Below are 27,704 nucleotides of genomic sequence, written 5' to 3' on the forward strand. Positions count from 1 at the left end.
AATAATAAATTAGCCGAAAAAAAAAAAAACGGAACAGTAGCAAAAGTTACTGCCCAGCCCGATCAAGAACAAAAAAAAATTGATTTTTTTTGAAAATTAACGACGATTAAATGTTAAACATGCTTACAATATAATGTATATAACAAAATAATAACAAAAGTTCATAGTAGAAAACCTTAATCGAAGATTTTTGTAGGGTTGTCTTAATCGAGTTGTACATCGCTTTTTTCAAAAATTTGAGCTTAGAATCTTACTCCTTGACTTGAATATACCGAAAATCTAAACTTTCCCGACGAAAATTAATAGAAAACGACGTATTATGAAGTGGGGACCACCTTGAAATTGCTCCCAATGGTGTTTTTTAAATTTTTTTTTGCCTGTGGTGGAACCCGACGGGTTTTATGGAACTCTATAAGCGCGATTTTCTTTGCGTTAAAGGAGAGAGAAAGAAAATCTTTTATCTTTAGCGCGGTTATGTCCTTTAAATGCGCGCGCTAAAGGACTTAATTTTTTTAGGAATATTTTGGTTAATGGATTTTTATTGTCGTTTTGATTCGGACTCACATTTTGTCCTTTATAATATGTTACCTTCCTTATGCTCTTTTGTCGCTAAACACTAAGTGGTCTTTTTGTACCAATTTTTTTAGGAATATTTTTATTTTATACCATTTTTATAATGGGTCATTTGATTAAGAACTATATTTTATCCACCCTTTATAATATGTTACCTAATCCTCTGCCATGCTCTTTTGTCCGTTGACACTCTAAACACTAAAGCTAATCTTTCTACTTGAAAAGAATACGGCAAAATGAAACATTATTATAAAAGTGGAAAGCCCATAGCTAAAAGTTGATTGACCAATTTGCCCATCAAATATTAAATGTCCATTTTATCCCTCATTAAACACTATTTATGATAATTTCTTGTATATAAAAAGTAATCTTATCTTCCAATTAATTACTCCCTCGGTCCGATTTTCTTTGTCACCTATTGACTTGACACGCTTAATAGAATGGAAAGTTTACCATATTACCCCTAACTATTGCTAATTACCTAATGATTGAATCAATTAAAGCTTACAAAAATAAATGTGCAACAAACTAATTAAGTAACAGGTTCCAACAATCCACATATTCCCCATAAAAAGTTAGTTTTGGAGCCAAAATTTTCATATTAAGCCAAGTTTGACTAGTATCATTTCAAAGTGTTGGAAAAAGGAATTGAAAATTTTGACTTATTAATACTAAGGGTAAAATAGGAAAAAATGATAAATTATTATCTTTTGGTTTTCTAAGTGGGCAAGTAATTCTGGACAACTATTTTTAGTTTACCGTCAAACCTCTCTATAATTGCCATTTGTTATAACAACATATCATTATAACGGCCTGATTTTCTCCGGAACTGATTTTTTATGTTATATTTTACTTCTCTATAACAGCATTCTGCCTATAACAACAATTGCATTCATTATAAAAGTACACTCTTTGTAAAATTACCTCTCTATAACTTATAAAATATTGTGTAATAATATTTTGTAAGAAATATATTATCTATAAAATAAAATATTAAAATATTTATAATAATCATCATTCATGTCATGTACATAGTAAATTTCAAGTACGAATATCTAAAAATCTTCAATTAAACTATTAAGCTCTTAGACAGCCTTCAAGGTAAAGCTATTGAATTCCCTTTTGCTGAAAGTTTGAATAAAAATCTTCGTCAGTTCAAACGTTATATTATTACTAAGAGACTGGAATTTATGGAATAATCTACTAAGAAATCCATAATTAGTTATACCATACCGATAAAGAATTAAAATCTAAGGAACATATGCATTTAAAATTAATTGAAAATTTAAATTTAAATTTTCAATTGATTTTAAATGCATATGTTCCTTAGATTTTAATTTTTTATCGGTATGGTATAACTAGTTATGGATTTCATAGTAATTTATTAGTCTTTTTAATTTTTAATTAATGAAATAAGAAAATCAATTGGGATTTTAAAATTAAGAAGTATTTTTGGTTTCATTTATACTAGCATTAAAAAAAAAAAAAAATTGCATAGTTTGTTTGTAACAGCTAAATGAAATCTAAACATCAAATGCCAGTATATATATACATAGCAGTACCTCATTATAGCAGCCATGAAATTTTCAGACAAACGCTGCTATTATAGTGAGATTTGACTGTAGTAGACAAGTAAAACTGGACGGAGGGAGTACCTGTCATAATGCTTAGTTTGATGAACTTGACGTGCATATGAGTGAAACGGAAGAAGAGTAATAAAAATAGTAATAATGACATAATTATGATACTTAATTCCTCCCCACTTTGTAATTGCAATCTTTTCAGATTCCATATGGTAAGAAGCTTAAAAGTTTCCATTATTACACTAATTTATATTTTTCTATTTCTTGAACTCCACGAATTACCACACCATTTTGAAGATTGTGTGTTTAATTCTCAGCCGGTATTGCAACTGCAAAACACTTTTCTCAGGTGAGAATACATCTCTTTAGGAATGCAATTGTTACTTATAAGCCATTGCAATCTCATTTCATTTTACAATTTTTACTTAGCTATTGTAGCCTATGATGTTAATTTAAAAATTTTCAAATTTGTACTAATATAATTACTGTTGTTATTTCCCTTAGTGTTGCCTTCCTATGTATGGTGGAAGAAGCATTTGGCCTTCACCTTCACCTTCACCTTCTTCTCTCCATCATAATTTATGTTACCTTATGAGTTAAAGTTTGGACTGCTCTCTGTCTATGAAGTTCTCTTTCAATTTGCCATTTAGGTTGCAGAGATAAGAAAGGAAGGACCTTGCTATTGTTGTGGTGTTACAAGTGAGTTCTCAATTCTTCAATGTATTTTTTCCCCATAGATTCTTTTACTAGTTTTCAAGAAACATGGAATCTTTTTAATTTGTTTCTTACCCCCGCAGAATTCTTCTTTTTCTGTCAATGTGTGTTTTCCCTTAGATGAGTTGTTCAATAATGAAATTGGTATATGCATATGTTGCTGCACAATGAAGAATAAAGATTGATAAATTCAACATCTGTAGAAACACTTTGAAATAGTCGTGAGATCAAGTAGATCTATAGGAGCTTGATTTGTATACAACCCTACAAAGTGACCATCATTGGCCAACTCTACACCTTTTTGTGTTTCCGGTTTTTAGAATAATACTAGGGATCTTCCTTGAAATTTTATTTCTTACCTTACATATGTTTTAATAATATTTTGTAATTTTAGAAAGATTTTTGTACTGATTAACATTGATATACACGTGCAACTCACGTGATCAGAAACTAGTTGAAGTATAAGGAGCAAGTCTGCTTCTCCAAAATTTAGCTTTCCTGACTTCTTATATCCCAAAATTTTCATTTAGCTAGCAAAATAATTGGCCAGAAAATGAATCCGGAGCTATTATCTGTTCAAACTAAATGGAAGACAATTGGCCAGAAACCGAATGGGGTGTGATTATCTTTGTACATTTTATTTAAACTCCTCAGTTTAAGGGCATATTCAGTGCATGATTGTTTAGCTAACGAAGTCAAGTGCAATGGACATTTATGACATAACTGAATTGTTTTATCATTTATTTCTTGCATCTGCATGCAGTTCTCTGAGAGTGATCCTGGTGACCCTGAGCTTGATATGTCATCTATTTCCTCTTCACCACTAGCTGAAGAGTCATCAAGTCCAACAACCTTTTCTCCAACTGCTAGTCTTTGGCTACCATGATCCAAGTCAACCGGCTTCACCTCAGAAGGTAATTTACTAAGTAGAAAGCTTTGAGTTTCTTTGTTGGCATGTTTTGGGATATAGTTATCCAGAGTTCCCCTAATCCTCCATCTTTATCCACAAGCATTACACAGCACTGGTTTGTCAGGTGATCCAAAGTGGGGTACCTGTTTAAGTTCACAGTTCATCAGTGTTTAAACTGTGAAATAACTAATAAAGGAATTCAGTACAGCTGATAAAGTTGTCCCAGAGACTACAGTATGTCAAGCATAAGATAATTAAATATAACTTTGTGCATAAAGCAATAAATCAGAAGTATTATGAAACTAACAGTCCATGTAAAATATGCATTGACGTTTAAGAATATGTTAAAGAGAGTATGTTTTTTCATTCTCTTCACCAGTTGAAGGACCCATACAAATTGAGGTAAATGCTGGTGGATAACAGATTTAAAGAATATGATTCACGAAGTATAATGAGAAAAGACAACAGGTCTTGTTCAAATCAGGAAAATATTGGAAAGTTTCACTGTACACAAGCTCGTAGATCGAGGTTTCATGTTGACATACCCTTCTTCAACACAAGTGCTAACGGCACTCAGAATCTTTTTGGATTAGCTTTGGAGGGAGAACAAGAAAAGATGGCCATGCAATCTGGATATCACGAATTATCGAGAAAGACTAGTTTTGTTTGGAGTAATTTATTGGCTTCACTTGCGACCCTTCCATACACAATGGTGGCAATCCCTTTTTCTATTACGAATCTGCTGTTTTATGTGTTACTGCCTTACTGGTGATGTTTGTGCTTCAGGAGGAGGCTAGTATTTTGACTGCACTCAATGTTGGGAACGCAGACTTTATAGTGGATGATTCCCTTTTCCTCAACAACAATAATAACTACACCTCAGTCCCAAGCAAGTTGATCTTCTAACTTTTAAATAAAACTTACCTTTCACTTCTGTAGGCATCCTTTTATCACATAACACCCCGGTAGCACTTCCCCATTTCAATCATCCAATTTTGATTCTATGTCTAATATCTTTTTTGAAGAGGATTCTATGTGTAACATGTTCATTTATCATTTCATTATTTTTTTATCAGGTAAATCTCTTGAAACAACGAGCCTAGATATTTAAATTTTTTGCTTTAGGCACCACAATCCCGTCTATTACGCTCTTCAAACAGATAATTGTTAGGAAATAGCTGTGAAAGTAGTTCCGCAACTGCAATTTTTTGCCTTGTATCATAAAGCATTAAATAAGCTATCATTACATATAAACTTCAGTTTATTACTATGCTTTCTTAGTGTATGGCAAAGCTAGCGAGGTGATACTTTTATCTCACCTCTTATCTTTAATGATGCAAGTTCTTACTACCTGCAGGATTCCTATGGGATACATTCCTATCAGAAAGACCACATGTTCAAAGGTAATAAAACAATATCATCAATGTCAATCTGGTATCCATTTGGTCCCTTTCCTTCCATTTCTTTTTGGGAAAAGAACTATTTTCAAGATATACCCCTAGGTTTTGTTAATCGAAATCACTGGGTCAAAACCATACTGTTATATCAACAAAGACTTATCACTTGTAAGAACATCAAAAGTTAGTTAAAAAACCAATTCACTCTGTAGCCCTGGTCCATGAGTATCTTGTAGTTAAACTTTACACTTCTTAAACTGTGGTCTTTGAGTTCTTAAGCAATGACTGACGACATTATTGTGAAGTTATATGTCAATAAACAATATCATGAAAAGTGGGACCTGCACATAGAGGACCTTTCTCCTCCGTGTCTGTGATTCTCATTTCTTTTTTTGTTGGGCAAGAATCTGGAAACTGCTCCAATTAGGACTTACGGACCATTACAATTTTTTTTTTTTTTTTAAAAAAAGGGGATTAAAAGTGTGGATGCCTATGATTGGGGACCAACTGTGGAATTATCCTAGATAAATTCACTGTGTGTGAGACTAATGACTGTTGTATCTGAAATCAAGTGTTATTTAGTTAACAAAACCAAAGAAGTTTCGTGTTATTCATCTAACCGATAAATCAGCTTAGGAATTCTCAATATTGGGTGTCTCATGCATGCAAGTTTTGAATTTTCAGTTGTTGAAGATTGGCCACCAAAACTAAGCATTTTGGAAGTCTTATCTTTACGGTTGATATCAACAAGAAACATTCAATTGAAGAACGAGAAGGAAGACAAACATGCAAAGTCTGATAAAAGGTGGTCAAAAGCACTCACATCTGACACCACAATGGGAACACGACCCTTTTCTGCCCATAAGATCTGCTTGCTGAGGATTCAGGTTCAAATCAGGTTTGAGAATGCTGCTGCTAACTGTTAATCTTCCAAAATTGTGGCCAAAATTTAAAGCATATGAGTGGGAACACAAAGTAATAACAAAATTTAGTAGTCTAAGAGCTGGTCATTTCCGTGGCAATAGATTATAGCTTTGTCATTAACTACAATCCTATCTGCAATAGTACCATACTCCACTTGGGACAGCTCATCAAAATTTTCTTAAAAATTGACATGATAACTCCAACAGGTAGAACGTAAAAGCTCTTAGATATTGTAAATCTTAGGAATTAGGCCTTTTGTCTATTATTCAGGCCTTGTTAGCAATGAATCTGAAGGCAAGAAAGTCTTAAAGAATGTTTTAAACTTGATGAAACATATGGCTACACAATTGAGCAAATAAACAGAGGCTAAATTGCTGAGCTTAATATTCTGGAAATTAGAATCAGATATAGATTTGAAAAATCCAAGGAGAAAGGCCCAAAAATTACATTACTAAGCAGATTCAGAAAAGAAATAATGTATTCAATTTCATTCCAATTCTGGAAATTATGGCTCAGGTTTGATTTGAAAAATCCAAGGAGAAGGGGCCACAGGTTAAATCACTAAGCAGATTAAGAAAAGAAAGAATGCAAATTTCATTCCAATTCTTCTTTTCTGTACTTGTTTCTTCTTTGCTTAGTTTGCTTGGTGCACCGGGCTGCTCCTTTGTACTTGTTTCCCTTGCACCAATACACAAGTTGAAAAAACCTGTCTGCCTAGTTTTATGATGGTCAGGTTGAGAGTCTGCAGGTCAGAAGTGAACTGGATACAGTTCAAATAGAGTTAGACACACATTCATATTTGGTAAGGAGACCTCATTTCTTGGGCACATTCAGGAAACATAGGAGTTGGTTCTATCTGCAGTTTTTAGAAGTGCATGTGTCTTAGTGACTTACATAATCATTAGAACATGAGGAAATTTGATCATCCATGTTGTTATGTGCTCTCAGTAGGGAGGGAAAATTGGAAACTAATATTACCCCGAAGCATTGACAGCCCTGGCAAACTGGCAAAGTGTTGTCAATTCAGTACCACAAATTTGCCATCTTTGTCAATCTACAATTCGGGTAAATTCATTAGAGGTGCTTTTTATTTTACTAAATAAAACCTCTAATGAATTTTGGTCTGTGTTATTTTTATATTTAATAATAAAGTCTCAATGAGCAGCTCTTTCTAAGTTGAAAGATCCCCTATAGCCATTGGAGGGAGGTTTAGCATTGTTTGGCAGACACTGTTAGAGCTAGTGATGGCTCTCTTGCTTGGCCAACACATCTACAACACAATTTGGCCTCTCTAAGGCAACACCATGAACCGTGTCTACCAAAATCGAACTTTTGAAATCCGTGGAGTAGCAGGCTGAGGGGTCTGGGAAAGTTACGCTTGATATATGATACTCGAATCATTTGCGTCCTTACAACCCAAGAGAGGACGAAATGAAAAGAGGGACGAGGTCAAGGAAGGAACACGAGAAAGCGAGGAGTGTTGGAATAGGGATCATTCATGCCCTGATGAATTTTGTCAATTGTCATGTGTCCCTACATGCCGGCTTGTCTGCTTAACATCAACTAGTTGGCATGACAAAAAGCAATGGCACCAATTGTCAAAATAAGAGATCATTTCTATGTGGCCATACACAAGTACTGTTTCAAATGAAAGGAACATTTCAAAGAGACTTGTTAAATCGTAAATCATTTCCCCCCAAACTCATCTAAGCTATCTAGCAGAACGATTTATACATAGCAAACGATATCAGTTAATATATACTCTAATATACTAGGTTAAACCATTCACGACACCAACAGAGCGATTTATACATAGCAAACGATATCAGTTAATATATACTCTAATATACTAGGTTAAACCATTCACGACATCAGCAGAGCGATTTATACATAGCAAACGATATCAGTTAATATATACTAGGTTAAACCCTTCACGACACCAAGTACAGAAATATCTGCTTCCACAATGCAGCAGTCTAAGAAAAGAAAGCTTTTCTTTGGATCCCTCAATTCACTTAGCGGCATAAATGCATTCCATCCCCAACTGGTTCCAGCTGCTTGAAAACATCTTATAGAACCTGCAAGGGCAAAATGTCTAATTCTTCAATAGAGAAATAGAAGCCAACTGCAAATATCTGTTAGGATTTTCAAACTGCTTCTAATCATTTAGATTATTGATTATTTGATAATCGACTAAATTTAATTAATTTTATGAAAATAATAGTTTGTTATTCGCAAAAAGACACTAATTTCAAAAATAAGATTTGACACTCTTTTACCCGGAAACAATTTTAAACAAAAAAATACAAACTTTTTTTTTTTTTTTTTTAATTACATATATTTTGTGTATAAAACAATATCTCTTGTTATTAGCCAACTATATAGATACATTGTAAATCAGAAAAGAGAATAGAAAATTGTCTATACCTTGCTCAATTGGGCAAGTTCAACACCTTAAAGACTACGACAAATCATAGAGAGGGGCAGAGAGAATGCATCCCAATAAGGTCAACTCTTACGTGGTAATATTTTGTTTAAAAAATCAAAAAGTCACACTGCATTATTCTTAATCTCCATGGAATGTGAAAAGGGGAACTCTCCTTTAAGGTTTCATTCAATTCTAAAATTAAAAAAAAATATATATTATCTAATATAAAACACCAATTTACAAACAAAATCATTTTAAGAGAAATTCAATTTTGGTAATTAGTTATTCAAAATCAACACATCACCTACTAATGCAGAAACCAAAAACAGTTCAACTAATTAAGGAACAAGAGGATGTACTGGTCATCTTGCGATGTGCACCACTAATCTGGTCTTTGACAGAAATGCTATATTTTGCCTGGACCCTTTTTCGACAATCAAATCCTTCAGTATCAACTGATTCAAGAAAGATGGAGATGCTCTTCCCTTTTTGTTCACCAATACCTGTAGGATATAGCAAAATTTTCCTGCATCCAAACACATCAAATTGTATTTATATTACAAAGACAAACACATGTATGAAAGAAATAAGAATATATATGAGGAATGAAAAGGACATGAACAATATACCATTTGTAACCAGTAACAGTAAACTCTTCAGAATACAAGTGCTCAATCTTCAATTTTGAGAAATTAGAAATCCTCCATTCATGCTTATAAGCCTTGACGTCTTTCAACAAGGACATACATTCACCTACTCCGTGGTTCCTGGTGACATATACATCTACTCCAAAGACACATTCGTCATTGACAAGGTAACCATTACAGGGATCTTTGAATGTTGCATGAGAGATACATTTTGAGAAACCCCATTCAGTCTTGATATTGCGAAAACGTCGCTCCATTCCTGCATCAAAATATTTACTGTCCTAACAAGTGTTTCTAACCTAGTCAACATTGCCTATTTAAATAGGAAGTTTTCTATTTATACTAATGACATAATTTATATATTCAAAGAAACCTTTGGAAGGCATCAAGAAGAAGAATGTTTCAAAGAGAAAAAATCTCTATACCTCTCACTACACTGTAGTTGTCATGAATTTGATCAAATATCAAGAAGCTAAATGTGGCATTCACTTCCCAATCAGCATCTAGGAAGCTTGTCCCAACAATGGCCAAGTATATAGATATATGGTCATGTCCATTTCCATCTCCGTTAGGATAAATGATCATTTTCCTGTCCCAATTCCATGAATAATTGAAGATATTCAGAACAAATTGAAAACAAAAGATAATATCGAAACAAGTGCACATACAAGGGAATAATCTTAAATTCATTTACAGAAAAACTTAAAATTATTCATGCTATACCATATAATAGTAATTATAAGGTCTACTTGCCAAGCAATGTGTCCAGCTTTCAAAACCTCTCCGTGGAAATCGAACTGGGGCGGCTCAACGAAATCAATGGCCTAAAGCTAAACCTCTATAAGAGGCCTTAAAAATATCTAATAACATTTTACATATTTTTATTTTAATACTTTTTTTTTTTTTTTTGGGTGAAAATGGTATATAGTTCATCTTATATATCTGGTTTATTCACTCAGTTACATGTTAGCTTCACTATTAGAGATATTTAGTAACTCTATTCACTAAAGTTTAAATAAACATTTGTCTAAGAAACATATATAGACAATTATGATAATATTTTCTAACTTCTCATAATCTAATAATCTCAATTTCGTAACACTATGTAGATGTCAAAATAATTTCATACGTTTCGAACAATTCAAGTCTATTTTGATGTAAAAAAAAATGGTTTAATCAAGTATTTATAAGAAACAATCAACTCTACAAGAGACTTCATCTTTTTAAAATTATCAAAGTAGTCATCAATTTGTTCAATTTTATATATTGCATAATATTTATTACTTGCTAATTTATGTAAAGGCGTTTGATTAGACACGAAGTAAGAGAAAAAGAAAGATTTTTAAAACTTTTGGTTTAAAAAACGCCAAAGAAATTTTGTGGCTATAAATCATCTCATAAAGGGTAAAATAAGATGTTATTCTTTTTTGGATTAACTGAAAGAAAAAATGTCATATAAATGAGACTGAAAGAGTATAAAATTAAAATTATTTATTTCAATTACCTTTAGCACATTTCAAGAAAAGAAGTATAAAATCTAGTCTCTTTTATTCATAGTTTTATAATATATAAGTATATAAAATAAAAAAATATTGGGGCCTTCATTTTGGGGGGGCCTAAAGCATGTGCTTTAGTTGCTTCCCCATCCAGCCGTCCCTGATTACCCGAATAAGAGAAAAAAAAATCACAAGCCAGAAAAAGAAAAGTTACAATTACGTAAAACACACTGGTAACTTTGCAGATCTTGTCAACAAAGTCTTCAAGAATAGAAATGCAAACATTATAAAGGAACTGGATAACAAAAAAAGAATGAAAACAAAAAGGGTGCAGGCTTTGTTGGGAAATATATAACCTTAACCTAAACTATAGAAGAGACATTTCTTTGCCTTTTATGTTTGGAAAGAAAGTAGAAATGCCACTAGACATAATTTCTCAATATGAGAGAGCCATTCCAAATAGTGTCAAACCAGATTACTACAATCCTTTCTAGAAAAAAGGTGGCTGGCTTGCTTCTCATACGCTCTGGTTGGTGGTAACTAAATATAGAGAAAAAAATCCTTAGGTTGACCAAGGATCAGAGAGCCAGGGAGCTGATCTTTGAATAGGAAAAAGAGTGGATCTGTAGGGTCCCAAATGAATTGGCTTATTCGAAAAAGGCCTATGTCAAGTATGCTGCACCATTGTACTACAATCAAGGCTAAGCAATTATATTCGTAAATATAGTAAATCAAGGTTTCAACAAAGATTTCCAGTTTGTCCGGTCCATAGCTTCATAGCTTATAGCTAACCCTTCTTGCATTCCATTACCAATTTATGGTACATGCACCCAAAAACTCATGCCCTAAGTTACACGGACTCGCCATTTTGGGTGCCGTCCCCGTTCGGGATACGGTCGGGTGCGGGTGAGGGGACGGCAAACGTCCGAGATACGGTCAATTACATACGGATACTTTGACCGGAGTCCGTCGACAAATTTGGGGGAAAAATTTGAGATTTTGATTTCTCAAAATTAAAAATAAAACAGATTTAAAATAAGAAAAATGACATACCTTCAATATTATAGTACTTTTAGATAAACCAAGAATACAAGGTTGTGTTGAGTTCGGATGGCAGAGAGAAGCAGTGATATAGATGGAGGGTTTATTTTCGGCCTTGAATGGCTTTCTCTTTCTATCTTGGGGAAAGAATGAAAGACTGTGAAAGAGATGACCTAGAGGCTTGAAAACTCTGCTCTGTAAAAGCTTGAAAATGAAATTTGGGGAATATGAAGAAGATGACTGCTTACAGCTGGAGGAGACATGTTGTCGTGTACAAGCTGAATTAGGACTCTTAAAAGTCTTAATTGTGTTAACGTACAAAAATGACCCCTTTATTCTTCATATGTGCTATTTTTATCCCCTTTATTTTCCATTATATGCTACTTGTGTCACAAAATTGAAAGACACCTAATTATGCTATTTATAAATGTTTCTTTCTTATACAATATAGGGATAATTTTAAAATTAATTATTAGCATGTCAATTTTTTGATAATTAATTTATATTTTTAATCGCACAAAAGCACGGACATATTTACTTGGTTGAACATAATAAAATTGACCCCTTTGTACAACGGATTATTCTTGGAACGTATTTTTTCATATGTCTTTTATATTTTTTCATATTTACAGTTAGAATCCCACACCCGTATCCATAACTGGATACGCACCCCCGAATCTTAAAATTTAGATTTTGCCGAATCCGACACTCGAATCCGTAGCCGTATCGGATACCCGCACCCGAGTTCGTGTAACTAATTAGCTCATGCCAACTAAGTTCATATATCTGAAATGAACATATTCAGTTCATTGCTATTAATCACGGAATAGGATATGAGTTTTGGATATAGGTATTGACCTATTAAACGCAGGGGCGGATCCACACCATTGGGTGTGGGTTCGCGGGAACCCACCACTTTTATCCGAACCTTGTATTTATAATGTGAAATCCTTCAAATATATAAGAAATTTGAGCTGAGAACCCAGTAACAACAGACGCTGCTAGCTGGGAACCCACAAGCTTCAAATTCTGGATCCGCCTCTGATTAAACGTATGGTCCATTTTAGCAGGTTTATTAAACATTCAGGGCAGGTACATGTATCCATACTGGTTCGACCTAGGTGCTTTAGAAAAAATGAAAGGTTTAACAAATTACTCCTTAATTCCATTCCTTTTTACTCGCCCATTACTTTGGTTACTTAATGTATATATATCAACATTTGTTAAGTGCAGTTGTAAAAAATTTAACAGAAAATGAATCTTGGCCGTTACTTTGGTTACTTGATATATATACATTTGTTAAATGTTTTATAATTTTTTCCTCTCAGCACTCATTAAAATTGAATACACATACATCCATCATAACAACATAAGATGAACAAGAATGCTTTCTCCCAAAAATATTTAGGCAACGAATTCTTTGTTTCGTACCAGCAGGGGTCCAGGGTATGTATCTTAATACATATTAGTGACATTAACGAAATATGTTCAAAACATCTCTACGAATTAATTAGCTTAAATTAATGTTACCAGCCTGCAGTCCCTTCAGGTCTCCAATATTTCCTTCGTATATGTGTTACATAGTTATGATTTGTACTCAAATAAGGCAACATCTTCAGTTACTGCCCATGTCATATGGAGTCTGAGCGTGATAGATCAGTCAAATATTAGAAGCTCTCACTTTATTGGAAGGATTTTGTATTAAGTACCCGTATTTTTTAACACAAGTATATGTTGTCACAAGTATTTGTCTATTTTGGAGGATACACAAAGAAAAACCACACCCATGCTTATAATTACAGTATGTCAAGGCAAGCTAACAGGCTAGTAGTGTGAGAGATTAACATCAACAAAAATATTGTGCATGATAGAATTTGAAATCTGAAAAGCGAGTCCCAGAAATAGAGACAAAAATAAGATTGAAGTTTAGACAAATTTTGAGAAGGTAAGGGTATGAGCAGTACCATTTGTAGCTGCCGGATACAAACTCACTTGATTCATACTTGTTAATACCATTGTCTGAGAGCAAAGATAATGATTCAATCTTCATCAAGTAACGTTTTGGTGATGCATCTTTATTTTCTGCACCCTCTGAAATGTAATGGAAAAATATATAATTAGACATTGAAGAGAAGAGCAAGAAGAAACTCAAAAGGCAGTCTTTCAAAAATAGATAAGAATGACAAGAAATTCAAACTATAACAAAAAAATGGTCCTGTTCCTAAATCCTGGAAAATTATAAAGGAAGAGACACTTTATGTGGGTAGATTTAAATTTAATATGAAGCTACGTGCGTCTTCAGTATCAGAATTCACTTTTCAGTTTTTATGGGAAAGAATAAAAAGAAATAAAACAAACTGACAAATTCACATGCACATGTAGTGGAAATTGAAGTTGAATTGAATTAGAGAAAGAGCTAAGAAATTACATTTGCATCTAGTGTAAACTATGTATGTTTGAAAGTTTTTTTTACAGTTTACAAAGCTGCGTGAAGATTCTTGAAATACAATATAGACCATTAACTATATATGTTTGGAATTGTTAAAGCTGCACACAGATTCTTGAAATTCTACGTAGACCATTAAACTTGAAAAGAACAGTAAGGAGAGTATCTCATAGCACTACCTTTAGAGGGAACTACAGACATGTTGAAACTTTGAGGGACTTTTGGTATCCTTGCTCAACTATTGTATATTACTTGAACCTTTGGCTATATTAGGACTGTTATCAATTTAAATGGGCTCTTCATTTGCTCTTTTCTCAGCATCCCAAGGCAATTAATATAGAGGTCTTCATTTGTGCTTTTTTCAGCATCCCAAGGGTTAGAGGTCTCTTCAGTTGCTACTTTTCTTGCATCTGGAGGTCACATATCTCTCCAGTTGCTCTTTTCGCACCATTAACTTTGTGTCACGTTTGGTCAAGGAATAAATTGTTCTCTTTTTATGTTTTTAGGCAATCTCTAACTATTTGGTTAGTTAAGTTTAACATTTACTCCCTCCGGATCAAAATAAGGGTCTGTTTGGAAAGCCACCTGGTAATTGGAATTGGTGTAATTACTAGGGTAGTAATTACATAGCCTAGTAATTACACAGTATTGTAATTGCAACGACCAATTTGTTTGTCATAATGTAATTATAGTGTAATTGCAAGCGTGCTATTTGGTTGCACAAGTGTAATTACATAGTTTGTTTAATTTAAAAATAAAATTTAATTATCAAAAAATTTTAAAAAATATGTGTCTTTGAATAACCTCATTCATAACGAAATTCTACTTTAATAATGTCACTCATTATATGTCAAGTTTGTTAATGACTCATTCTTTCTAATATTAAGAGGCGTAGTTTCAAAAATTAGAATAATAGCACGGTTATGATAAATTAATAAAATAAAAAAATACGAGCAATTATATGGAACCACAAGAAGTAAAGATTGGGATTGAGAAGAAAGGAAATTGAAGATAAATAAAATAAAAAAGAAAAGTATATTTTAAAAAATAAAAATAATTAAAAAGTAAAAATAAAATAATAGAAATAAAAATAAATTAAAAATGAAAAGAAATTAAAATAAAACAAAAAAGAAAGAAACTAAAAAGTAAACCTGGAATTACAGGGTGTAATTACACTCAATTCTCATCCCCCTTGAGAATTGGAGAATGCAATTACACCCCCTCAATTACATCCAATTCCCACCTAACTGGGTAATTACTTGATCAAACAAACGACTAAAAAAACAAAAGAGTAGAGTAGAGAATCCAATTACACCCAATTCCAATTACGTGAGGTGGCTTTCCAAACCAAGAGAGAGAGAGAGAGAGAGAGAGAGAGAGAGAGAAGTGAATTTCTAGCATTTTCCTTGGTCCAATATAAGTGAATTTTTATAAGTTCAAGGGGTTATTAATTAATTATTTCTAAAGTTATCCTTCTCTTTAGTGAGTTTTCCAATTATTTCTAAGAAAAATTTGGGAAAAACAAAAGAGTAATATGGCCAAATAACCTTGTAACTAGTGTAATTAATTAATTTTTTAAAGGGTGTGCCTCGCCAAAAAATCACTTATTTTGGACTGGAGGAGTATTTTCCTAAAATTGGTATCTGAATCAAACTTATTCCGAGTTTTGATTTATTTAGTGCTAGGCTCCCAAGATGTATTATTGGGTGATCTATACAAATAGGGTCCGGAACTTTTTTAAACCAAAATTTTTTTTTTGGAACCAAACTAACCCGTTAAAAAAAAAAAAGAACCAAAGTAGGCTTCACGCACAGATTCTATGCGTGAAGCCTCCCCCCCCCCCCCCCCCCCGGGGACCCCAACCTTTATTCTTTGAAAATCAAACTCAAAATTAAGCTTTTTTTCGTATTTTGACCGAAGATTAGTCACGTTTCAAAACACCAGAATATAAAAATTTTGATATAGAACTCAATATTTTTTTTAGTGTATAAAAATATCGGCTCATTACATCAAGTATACATATACATTTTGATCGTCATTTTAGCTAGGGGTTGTAAAGTGCTCCGAAGTACGTTTGAAAACTTGTTATATTTAGGTTTAAGTGTCATATTTTATAGGGTTTTGATTAATCTCTTTTGTTTTACTCCCAAAGCTATGAAAGTACTTTTTTGGTTCAAGAAAGATAGAAAAGAAAAAATTATTCTGCTTTGTATTAGTTTTTTTTTTCTTTTATGTCTTTTTTATTTTGTTATTGTATTGTGTAATCCACACCTTTTGAATGTGCAAAAATAAATATAATATTTAAAAATAATTCATCCAATACGAGAGGTTCATAATAATTGAAAAATATTTCATTCCATTAGCAACGAAATACATCATTAAATTACAATAGACTTAAAAAAAAAAAATCAAGTTCTAGACACTCTTCTACTTCCAGATGTGCTGCCACCACGGGAGTTTTGCCCACATGAACGCTTATCATGCCCAAATTGCTTACATGTCGAGCACTTGCGAGAGTAAGTCTTTTCGCTAACATCCATTTGATTGTGATAACGGGTTAGCTTATTTTTTCCCAATTTACGGATATGCTTCTTGTTCGCAACCATAGAAAACGGCGCGGCTGGCCAATAAGCTTGATTACCAAGGGGATGGAAGTGGCCGGAATATGCTCTAAGGTATTTTATGACCTTATATTCCTCCGCCACATAATCAGTTACATTTCTGGCCATTCTCTCAAAGCACTTGAAAAAACCGAACATGAGAACATGGCATGGTACGTTTGCCACTTACCACAAGTGCATGATGTTGTACGCTCAGTAACGATATATTTGTTTCCTCCTTTACCGTCATAATAACCCGTTATAACTTCATACACTCGTTGAACGACGTCATACTCGGTCATTTGGTGACCTTCTGCCTTTCTTCTATGGTGCTCCATCTTTTTGTAGGGCTTTGGCATCCATGTTCCGTCCTCGGCTAATATGGCTCTGGCCTGCCTTGTCGTATCCGCAAATCGCTCCACGACCTGCTTGAAAGTTAGTCTTACCATTGCGGTGACAGATAGTCCTCGAGTAGATTTGAGGAGTCCATTGAAAGACTCCGAGCTGTTCGTTGTGAGCATACCCCATCTCCTTCCTCCATCAAAGATAAAGCGTCCATTTTTCAACTTCTAATTTCATCAACCAAACATATGCCTCTTCACTCACTTCCCTTAGCAGCTCCATTTTTGTAGCCCATTTTCTTTGTTGATGCTGCATCACAGCCCCCCACATCAATTTGTTTATAGTGCCATTTCCAAACTTTGTTTGCAAATTAGCCTTTAAGTGCCTTAAACAATATCGATGGTAAGCATGTGGAGGCTGCCACCCTTCCAGAGTATGCATATTGTGCAATATGCCTTTATGACGATCCGATAGGACACATATGCCCTGACGACCCCTAATAACATGAGTTTTTAGATGAGTCAAGAACATCCCCCATGTCTCGTTGCTCTCGTTGGCGGCAATTGCGAAAGCAAGAGGGAATATTGACCCATTGGCATCCATACCTACTGCAATTAGGAGCTTAATGTCATATCGGTCATATACATGCGTCCCATCTATCGATATCACATTCCGGCAGTGAGCAAAACCATCAATACTTGGTTTGAATGCCCAAAAGACGAAGTCGAAAATTCTGCCCTCTAAAAGCCGCCACTATACAACAATGCCAGGATTAGCATGTTGTAGAGCCGCCATATACCCCGGCAACTCCCGAAAAGAGGATTCCCAAGTTTCAAATATCATCTCAAAAGCACGTCTACGCCCGAGAAATCCCTTTCTCTTGCTTATGATTTTACCATATTTGGAGTGGACCATGCTAATACAAGTTTTGATGGGCATCCTGCATAAGTTTAAACAAACAACATTTAGCAATGATATTTTAATTGCTATAAGATATATAATGTACTAGGTCAGATAACTTACCTTGGAGTTTCCTCAATGTGTTGAAGTAACACATGAGCAATCATGTTTATATCTAAATTAAAATGATTAGCTCGAATTTGTCCCATATCACAAGTGTGCTTTGGGTGGAATTTTGTGATTTCCCACGTACCATTAGGCTTAACAATTCCCTGAAGCAACCACTGACAGCCTTGAGTCTTTCGCTTACAAACCAACCTTCACACCGATTTGTTTGAGTCATCAACCTTAAACTCCCTCATATCCTTTATACAACACATTTTGACAAAATTTCGTTGCAACATCTTTTTTGATGTGAATCGCATTCCTTTGCAAGGACGCATTCATCGCCTCATGAGATTTTTTGGTTCAATCCACGTTTTTTGGCGACTTTGATCATCATCTCTTGTGAAGACAAATGCATCCTCACGACCTTGTAGACTCGTCAAGATATGGAATATACTCAGAATGACACTGCATTGGGCTGTCAGGAATTGGGTTTTCCGCCATCGGAGGTGGTACGTGGTGGTGAGTTAGTTCTGGGGACTAAAATGCGTATCTTCTTCATCCCCTTCACTATCTTCATCATCGGTTACCTCTGCATTATTAGCTGGTTCATCGCCATCACTCTCTGATGTATCCACATAACTTGGACAATCAACGCCATCTAAGAAAGGCCTCCTCCTACACGATAAAAAGCATATGTTAAATTACAAATTCAACATATATCAATTATATATATATGTATATATATATATATATATATATATATATATATATATATATATATGTATATATATATATATATATATATATATATATATGTAATTATTTAATATCAAGGTGATGAACCTACACATATTGAGAATGAGCATGGTGTGGAGAATGATCAACTCCACCAAACCGAGAGGATAATTTCATCCACAAGCTTGGTACCACTAGAGAGTTTTGATAATAATCGATTGCACCGAACTGAGAATTATTATAATAATCAGATTCACTGAACTGAGAGTTCTGATAATAATGAGCTGCTCGACTAAATTGAGATGATTGCCCAATATTACTCGTATCAGGTCTATAACCCCTACAAAGATTTAAAAATGATTATTTACCAATACATACAATAAACAAAGTGCTACGCACAAAATAATAATATAAGAATGCATATTTACCAAGTTTGATTAAATTGTTGGGTAAGATTTTCCAAATGCACCTGGCCACTCAAAATGTCCCCGTAAGAACTAATATCTCCATACGTGTTAACTTGACGAAATTCTTGCGGGACCTCTCTCTCGGGGTATCTTGTCAACATACATCTCAAGAACATTAAGGGCGACTAAATGTTTTAATTCTTCTGGCGCATTCAAATAATCCCTCAAAGAATCATCATCATTGATATAATGCCTACCATAAAACACTATACCATGGGAAACTGATTATGGATATCTGTATATTATAGAGATTTCATACTCATCTGGACTAACGTTCATTTTTTCATATATGTAAGTGAGTAGTGATTCATAAGACATTTCAAGTGGACATTTAACATGAACGTTTGGTCTTTTATTGTAACGAACTGTACTATTATCATCAAGGATAATACCATCCCAATGTAGTGAAATCTTAACTGGTGGAATATCTTGAGCCAAGTTTTTTTGATGACTTAAGAGAGGTTTTTTTGAATGATTTAAGAGACTTAAACTTATGAAATGGGTGGATTTTTACCTCGTCCAACATTTTTCTTAAATAGATTCATATTGACCCCTATTACGCATTGAAATGTTGCGTAATATGAATTAAATTCAAATAAACGGTCAAAAAATGCAGCATTGTATTGTCAAATCGGTCCTTTATGTGTCATAAAAAAGCTGAAATTGGCATGCATGATGTGTTGTCAAATCATGTTATATTGCGCATTGAAATGTTGCGTAATATGAATTAAATTCAAATAAACGGTCAAAAAATGCAAAAGATTGTATTGTCAAATCGGTCCTTTATGTGTCATAAAAAAGATGAAATTAGCATGCATGATGTGTTATCAAATCATGTTATATTGCGCATTGAAATATTGCGTAATATGAATTAAATTCAAATAAACGGTCAAAAAATGCAGCATTGTATTGTCAAATCGGTCCTTTATGTGTCATAAAAAAGCTGAAATTGGCATGCATGATGTGTTGTCAAATCATGTTATATTGCGCATTGAAATGTTGCGTAATATGAATTAAATTCAAATAAACGGTCAAAAAATGCAGCATTGTATTGTCAAATCGGTCCTTTATGTGTCATAAAAAAGCTGAAATTGGCATGCATGATGTGTTATCAAATCAAGCATGGGTGTCATAAAAAAGCTGTAATTTTCAACCATGATGTGTTGTCAAATCATGTTATATTGCGCATTGAAATGTTGCGCAATATGAATTAAATTCAAATAAAACGGTCAAAAAATGCAGTACTATATATAACATGATTGACAAACAACTAGTATTCACTTTAAAACGAGTTATCATGACATTCTACACCCAATTTGGTAATCTTGATTCTATTACATGTTTTGCCCCAAAGAAACATATTTGAAGCAATGGGTAGGACATGGGAACTAGATGATGATGATTTTCATTACTCAAATAACCCTAACAAAAGATTCAACAGAATACAATAAAACAATGAGAGAGGAGTGGAATTGGCGTGTTAGGGAGGCTCAAGCACTGGAGCAAAAGTTAGCTTCAGTAGGGCTTAAACGCCCAAAAAAAGGTGCTATGTCAATGCCTCGTGGAACTCCACAAGAGTTTAATTTTGCTCTTAATCATTTTCGCGAAGAGAACAATCGGATGCAAATACGTTACCATAGGGTAGAATATGGTATACATGGTAGCACAAGTTTTAGATCCAAGTGGGATTCGGACTGTGAAATGTCCTAAGTAGGTAGGGTCATAAAGACCCCCCCCCCCCCAGGGTACTTGGGGGTTTGCACCTATATAAGTAGCTTTTTTTTTGTTATTAGATTACAACGTATTCAATGTCGAGTAGTAGAAACTCAGCTTGGTCTTTACTCCTTTCAAAAGAACCAAATAGCAGTGATGATGAGAGTTTAAATCATAGCAGTTTTTTCGAGTGATACCAGTGATTTCAAACTAAACGAGCTAAAGCCCCACCTTCTTATAGAGCGTAATGATGATTTCGCAAAGGTGAAATATTCGTATCGAGAATATTATTGCGGTTTACGCCGAGAATGGTCACATCGAATTGCCGAATCAGAACGTCTTGTTCGTGACTTGGAAAATCTCAACGCTCCAATCCCAACAAGGTACTCAATAACCAGGCCTCGAGTAGGTTCACAAACTTGCGAGCTTTCCGTACAAAGGATTAGAAAAGAAAACAACAGAATGCTGGCAAGACGTTGTAGATTTTACATGCTAAAGTTGGCCGAAGAACAAGCATCATCAACCGGTAGAGAACTAACATCTCCTGAAAAAAGATGTGTGTTAAGAGACCGCCATTATCGTTCTGAGGGCGATATTGAGGACTTCTATTCCGATGACGATTGGGCTCTATTTAGGCTCATTGTCTTAGATTATGGGTCATTTAAGTTTTGGACTAAGGCTGTTAATTTGTATTTTTATTTTATGATGAAGTCATCAATTTGAATTAGTTTGGCATGTTTTTAATTCTTCAAAGTTTATTGTTAAAGTCTATTATTAATTGACAATTTAACAAAGAAACACAAATAAATTAGTAAATAAAGGGTGCGGATTACATTATAGGGGAAAATGTACAACTAGTAAAAAACATAATCCATAGAAATATTAAACTTAATAAACAAAATACATATGAATAATGAACACAACAAGATAGCACAAATAATCTTCCACAATTTAAGTTTTTCTTTCAAAGCTATTTTCTCGTGTTGAGCGTCTCTAAGTTTAGCCTTCAAAGAAAATTCGTTTTTTTTTGGAACCGGTGAGCAAGACCTCCAAAAGTTCAATTTTTTCTTCAGCTTCCACAAGCCTAAATTGCGAATCCAACTTAGCGGTATCTCTAGAGATACGTGAAGTCGTGGTATCTCTATCAAAAAGTGAATTTTTAAACTTCATCGCCACCGTTTTATCCACGTGAATGCTATCTTCCCACCGAAAGTGTTTGCAACCGCCCATATCCTATAAACATTACAAGAAAATCAGTTTTTTAAAGTAAAATATGTGGATAACGTGAAAAAAAAAACACTAAAAAATGTAAAAACACTTACTTCGGGCACTTTACAACGCCAAAAAAGGCGACCCGGATTATCTTGGGTCTTTGATGTTTTTAGTTTACAGTAATAACCGCATTCACAAATATCGGGTTGTAACTTTGAAGTTTCAAAACTTTGAGACATGTTTTTGGGAGTGCAAAAGTGTGTTGAATGGGTGAAAATGGAGGAAATGAAAGAGAAGAGTATGCTGGAAATGGGAGGGGTTTTTGTTAGGGGTTTCACGCACCGAATCTATGCGTGAAAGGGCCAAAGTGTACAGCCTACTTTGATTCTTTTTTTTTTTTTTATTTTTTTAAACAGGTTAGTTTGGTTCCAATTTTTTTTTTGGGTTACAAAAGTGCCGGGCTCGTACAAATAAGATCTTTCAGTGTCACTGGGAACAAATAAGATCTTCTTGGAACACTGTTAGGATTCCAGAGAGGACCTTTGGCTGCTGCTTCTCCTAACAAAAGGTGAATATTGGCGCATCCGAAAAAGCAAACATCAATACGCTGGATCTATTTAATGGACTAAGCATTCATGAGTTGTATGATATTATCTATTATTCCCATAATCTTTTAATATTTTCGTAATAGAAAGTCCAAATTACCCTAGATTTTTGGCAATATTGGTTTATCAAATCAAAGAAAGTAAAGCTTTTGAAAAGTTTACCTTAGCAAAAAATAAAAAACGTAAAGCTTTCGAAGCTTAGGGGAGTAATTTCTAGCCTATGAGAAGTAATAATAAACACACATTGATAGTTATTATAAGTAACTTTTAATGATTGCACCTTTATTGCAGAGCCCTGCGGCGATACAACATTTAATTGAACCACTGATAATTAAAATTACAGTAATGGTAAATGCTATGACTTCCTGCATAATATAAGCTGGGGTCAACGAGAGTGAACTTAATTCTTCAAAAAACAACAAGGATTGTGGTGGAGTAGTAAGTACTCCATCCTTAATCGGAGGTTTTGGGTTTGAGCCCTGAGTATTGAGTCACTTTTGTTAGGGAGCGCACTCAAATGTGAGACTTCCTGGCGCGAGTTTTTATATAATCAAGCTCCAACACGGATACCGGATACGAGGTGGGAAACCAAAAAAAAATTCCTAAAAAGAAAAGGGAAGTATATAGAATAGGATTGAATCAATTTAACCCAGATGATTTAAACACTAAACATTGATTATCTTGTACTTTTGTCAACTTTTTTAACTGTTGGAACCTATATAGACTACAACAACAACAACATACCCAGTTTAGTCCTACAAGTGAGGTCCGGGGAGGATAGTATGTCCGCAGACCTTATCCCTACCTTGGTAGGTAGAGAGGCTGTTTCCGACTCTCCGCTCAAGGACCTAAAATATAAACTATATGTTGTATATTCTGATCAAAATAATACTCTGTTTTGATTATGCATAGTTGTACAATTTGGTTCAATTAACATGTCTCTGATACTGAAGGTAAGATTTGGATTTTGTGTCTTAGGCTTGCAACTATGTGGTTCCAAAGTCGTGGAGTAGGGACTCATAATATATTTTTAGGCCAAAGTGTGATGAATGTGATAGTCGTAAAACATCTAATTTATCTCTGAAGGGATATGACAACCTGATCTCTGCTGCGGAAGTGTTTTTCCTTTTCTCTCCTTAGCCTTTAAAAAAGCATCGTATCAATGAAGCGAAACGTCTAAATTCATTTTTTCTACAGGAAGTGCAGTTACATTTTATCCTTCCTTCATAATATGTTACCTAATCCTCTGCCATGCTCTTTTGTCCTTCGACTCTCTTAACTCTAAAGCTAATCTTTCCAGTTGAAAAGAATATGGCAAAATGAAACTTGAGAGTATGTATCCTTTAACTTAACTGTAGTTACTGGTTTAATAGAAAGTAACATGTTGAAGTGTAAGGAGCAAGTATGTTTCTCCAAAATATAGCTTTCCTGATTTCTTATATCCCAAAATTATCATTAAGCTACTAGCAAAACAATTGGCCAGAAAATGAATCCGGAGTGATTGCCTGTGCAAACTAAATGGAAGACAATTGGCAAGAAACCGAATGGGGAGTCATTATCTTTGTACATTTTATTTAAATTCCTCAGTTTAAGGGCATGATTCAGTGCCTGATTGTTTAGCTAACGAAGTCTAGTGCAATGGACATATATGATATAACTGAATTGTTTTACCATTTAGTTCTTGCATCTGCATCCAGTTCTGTGAGGAGGATCCTGGTGACCTGGAGCTTGATATGTCATCTATTTCCTCTTCACCACAAGCTGAAGAGCCATCAAGTCCAACAACCTTTTCTCCAACTGCTAGTCTCTGGTTATCATGAGGCAAGTCAAGCGGCTTCACCTCAGAAGGTAATTTTACTAAGTTGAAAGCTTTGAGTTTCTTTGTTGGCATGTTTTGGGATATAGTTATCCAGAGTTCCCCTAATCCTCCATCTTGATCCACAAGCATTGCACAGCACTGGTTTTTCAGGTGGCCCAGGTCTCCAAAGTGGGGTACCTGTTTAAGTTCACAGTTCAGCACTGTTTAAACTGTGAAACAACTAATAAAGGTATTCTGTACAGCTGATAAAGTTGTCCCAGAAACTACATTATGTCAAGCATAAAATAGTTAAACATAACTTTGAGCATAAAGCAATAAATCAGAAGTATTATGAAACTAACAGTCCATGTAAAATATGCATTGACGTTTAAGAATATGTTAAAGAAAGTATGTTATTTCATTCTCTTCACCAGTTAAAGGACCCATACAAATTGAGGTAAATGTTGGTGGATAACAGATTTATAGAATATGATTCACGCAGTATAATGAGAAAAGACAAAAGGTCTTGTACGAATCAGGAAAATATTGGAAAGTTTCACTGTACACGAGCTCGGAGATCGAAGTTTGATGTTGACCCTTCTCCAACACAAGTGTTAGTGGTATTCATAGAATCTTTTAGGATTAGCTTTGGAGGGAGAACAAGAAAAGATGGCCATGCAATCTGGATATCAGGAATTATCGAGAAAGACTAGTTTTGTTTGGAGTAATTTGTTGGCTTCACTTGTGACCCTTCCACACACAATGGTGGCAATCCCTTTTTCTATTACAAATCTGCTGTTTTATATGTGTTGCTGCGTTACTGGTGATGCTTGTGCTTCAGGAGGAGGCTAGCATTTTGACTGCACTCAATGTTGGGAACGCAGACTTTATAGTGGGTGATTTCCCTTTTCTTCAACAACAAGAATAACTACAGCCCAGTCCCAAGCAAGTTGATCTTCTAACTTTTAAATAAAACTTACCTTTCACTTCTGTAGGCATCCTTTTATCACATAACACCCCGGTAGCACTTCCCCATTTCAATCATCCAATTTTGATTCTATGTCTAACATCTTTTTTGAAGAGGATTTTATGTGTAACAAACATGTTCATTTATCATTTCATTCTTTTTGTTATCAGGTAAATATATCATTTCATTCTCTTGAAACAACGAGCCTAGATATTTAAATTGTTTGCTTTAGGCACCACAATCCCATCTCATCTCACCTCGATTACGCTTTTCAAGCAGATAATTGTTAGGAAGGAGCTGTGAAAGTAGTTCTGCAACTGCAATTTATTGGCTATCCCTTAGGATTTTGTGGATAAAAAGTTAAACAAGCTATCATTACATATCAACTTCAGTTTATTACTATGCTTTCTTAGTGTATGGCAAAGCTACTGGCGAGGTGGTACTTTGATCTCACCTCTTACCTTTAATGAAGCAAGTTCTTACTACCTGCAGGATTCCTATGGGATACATTCCTATCAGAAAGACCACATGTTCAAAGGTAATAAAACAATATCATCAGTGTCAATCTGGTATCCATTTGGTCCCTTTCCTTCCATTTCTTTTTGGGAAAAGAACTATTTTCAAGATATATCCCTAGGTTTTGTTAATTGAAATCATTGGGTCAAAACCATACAGTTATATCAACAAAGACTTATCACTTGTAAGAACATCAAAAGTTAGTTAAAATACCGATTCACTCTGTAGCCCTGGTCCATGAGTATCTTGTAGTTAAACTTTACACTTCTTAAACTGTGGTCTTTGACTTCTTAAGCAATGATTGACGACATTATTGTGAAGTTATATGTCAATAAACAATATCATGAAAATGGCACCTGCACATAGAGGACCTTTCTCCTCCGTGTCTGCGATTCTCATTTCTTTTTTTGGTTTGGCAAGAATCTGGAAACTGCTCTAATTAGGACTTACGGACCATTACAATTTTTTTTTTTTTTTTTGTTGTTAAAAAAGGGATTAAAAGTGTGGATGCCTATGATTGGGGACCAACTGTGGAATTATCCTAGATAAATTCACTGTGTGTGAGACTAATGACAGTTGTATCTGAAATCAAGTGCTATTTGGGTGGAGAGTTAACAAAACTAAAGAAGTTTCGTGTTATTCATCTAACCGATAAATCAGCTTAGGGAATTCTCAATATCGGGTGTCTCATGCATGCCAGTTTTGAATTTTCAGTTGTTGAAGATTGGCCACCAAAACTAAGCATTTTGGAATTCGTATCTTTACGGTTAATATCAACAAGAAACATTCAATTGAAGAACGAGATGGAAGACAAACATGCAAGGTCTGATAAAAGGTGGTCAAAATCGCTCACGCCTGACACCACAATGGAAACAGGGCCCTTCTCTAGCCATAAGATCTGCTTGTCTGAGGATTCAGGTTTAAATCAGGTTTGAGTATGCTGCTGCTAACCGTTAATCTTCCAAAATTGTGGCCAAAATTTAAAACATATGAGTGGGAACACAAAGTAATAACAAAATTTAGTAGTCTAAGAGCTGGTCATTTCCGTGGCAATAGATTATAGCTATATCATAACTACAATCCTATCTGCAATAGTACCATACTCCACTTGGGACAGCTAATCAAACTTTTCTTAAAAACTGACACGACAACTCCAAACGTAAAAGCTCTTAGATATGGTAAATCTTAGTATATAGGCCTTTTGTCCATCTTTTAGGCCTTGTTAGCAATGAATCTGAAGGCAAGAAAGTGCTAAAGAATGTTTTGGACTTCATAATTCAAATGGCTACAGAATTGAGCAAAAATAAACAGAGGCCAGAATGCTGTTCTTAATATTCTGGAAATTCTGAGAATCAGATCTAGATTTGAAAAATCCGAGGAGAAAGTACTAACACTTGTGTTTGTTTTTCATAATTATTAGAACTTTGAGGAAATTTTATCATCCATGTTGTTATGTGTTATCAGATATTATTTTTACATTATTTCCCTAAAATCACCTTTTGGAAGCCAAAATATCGATGTCAGAAAGGAAAAATATTCAAAAATACATTTGAACTTAATTTTCTGCTAAATAAACAATTAT

General features: G+C 34.3%; 2 protein-coding genes and 1 long non-coding RNA gene across 4 annotated transcripts; 2 read left to right on the forward strand and 1 right to left on the reverse strand.

Annotated features, from left to right (window-relative positions):
* Positions 1-2,245: 2,245 nt before the first annotated feature.
* On the forward strand, positions 2,246-8,154 carry LOC132051061 (uncharacterized). Of its 2 annotated transcripts, XR_009413560.1 has the most exons (6): positions 2,246-2,505; positions 2,807-2,855; positions 3,634-3,784; positions 5,138-5,183; positions 5,862-7,954; positions 8,023-8,154. It is a non-coding gene; the product is annotated as an uncharacterized LOC132051061 (long non-coding RNA). The 2 variants fall into 2 exon arrangements; XR_009413559.1 differs by lacking the exon at positions 2,246-2,505 and having other exon boundaries at positions 2,514-2,855.
* On the reverse strand, positions 7,988-14,559 carry LOC132051060 (MATH domain and coiled-coil domain-containing protein At3g58270-like). The gene is made up of 6 exons (XM_059442361.1): positions 14,339-14,559; positions 13,678-13,804; positions 9,602-9,765; positions 9,159-9,435; positions 8,889-9,055; positions 7,988-8,179 (listed from the first exon to the last, which is right to left on the reverse strand). Exons 1-6 carry the CDS (start codon positions 14,358-14,360, stop codon positions 8,019-8,021), a joined length of 918 nt encoding a protein of 305 aa, XP_059298344.1. The 5' UTR covers positions 14,361-14,559; the 3' UTR covers positions 7,988-8,018.
* An 8,151-nt stretch (positions 14,560-22,710) lies between these two features.
* On the forward strand, positions 22,711-27,057 carry LOC132048799 (uncharacterized). Its single transcript, XM_059439482.1, has 3 exons — positions 22,711-24,689; positions 26,099-26,144; positions 26,837-27,057. Exons 1-3 carry the CDS (start codon positions 24,480-24,482, stop codon positions 27,055-27,057), a joined length of 477 nt encoding a protein of 158 aa, XP_059295465.1. The 5' UTR covers positions 22,711-24,479.
* Positions 27,058-27,704: the final 647 nt, after the last annotated feature.

Source organism: Lycium ferocissimum, chromosome 3, assembly GCF_029784015.1.
Source record: "Lycium ferocissimum isolate CSIRO_LF1 chromosome 3, AGI_CSIRO_Lferr_CH_V1, whole genome shotgun sequence".
Taxonomy (NCBI): domain Eukaryota; kingdom Viridiplantae; phylum Streptophyta; class Magnoliopsida; order Solanales; family Solanaceae; genus Lycium; species Lycium ferocissimum.

Excerpts from the sequence above, each read along its gene's own strand:
- LOC132048799 (XM_059439482.1), top strand. The coding sequence starts at position 24,480 with ATGGACATATATGATATAACTGAATTGTTTTACCATTTAGTTCTTGCA. Across the intron at positions 24,690-26,098 it reads AAGCGGCTTCACCTCAGAAG|GATTCCTATGGGATACATTC; the intron begins GTAATTTTACTA and ends TACTACCTGCAG. Across the intron at positions 26,145-26,836 it reads GAAAGACCACATGTTCAAAG|TTGTTGAAGATTGGCCACCA; the intron begins GTAATAAAACAA and ends TTGAATTTTCAG.
- LOC132051060 (XM_059442361.1), bottom strand. The coding sequence starts at position 14,360 with ATGTCTGTAGTTCCCTCTAAAG. Across the intron at positions 13,805-14,338 it reads GTCTGTAGTTCCCTCTAAAG|AGGGTGCAGAAAATAAAGAT; the intron begins GTAGTGCTATGA and ends ATTACATTTCAG. Across the intron at positions 9,436-9,601 it reads CAACTACAGTGTAGTGAGAG|GAATGGAGCGACGTTTTCGC; the intron begins GTATAGAGATTT and ends ATTTTGATGCAG.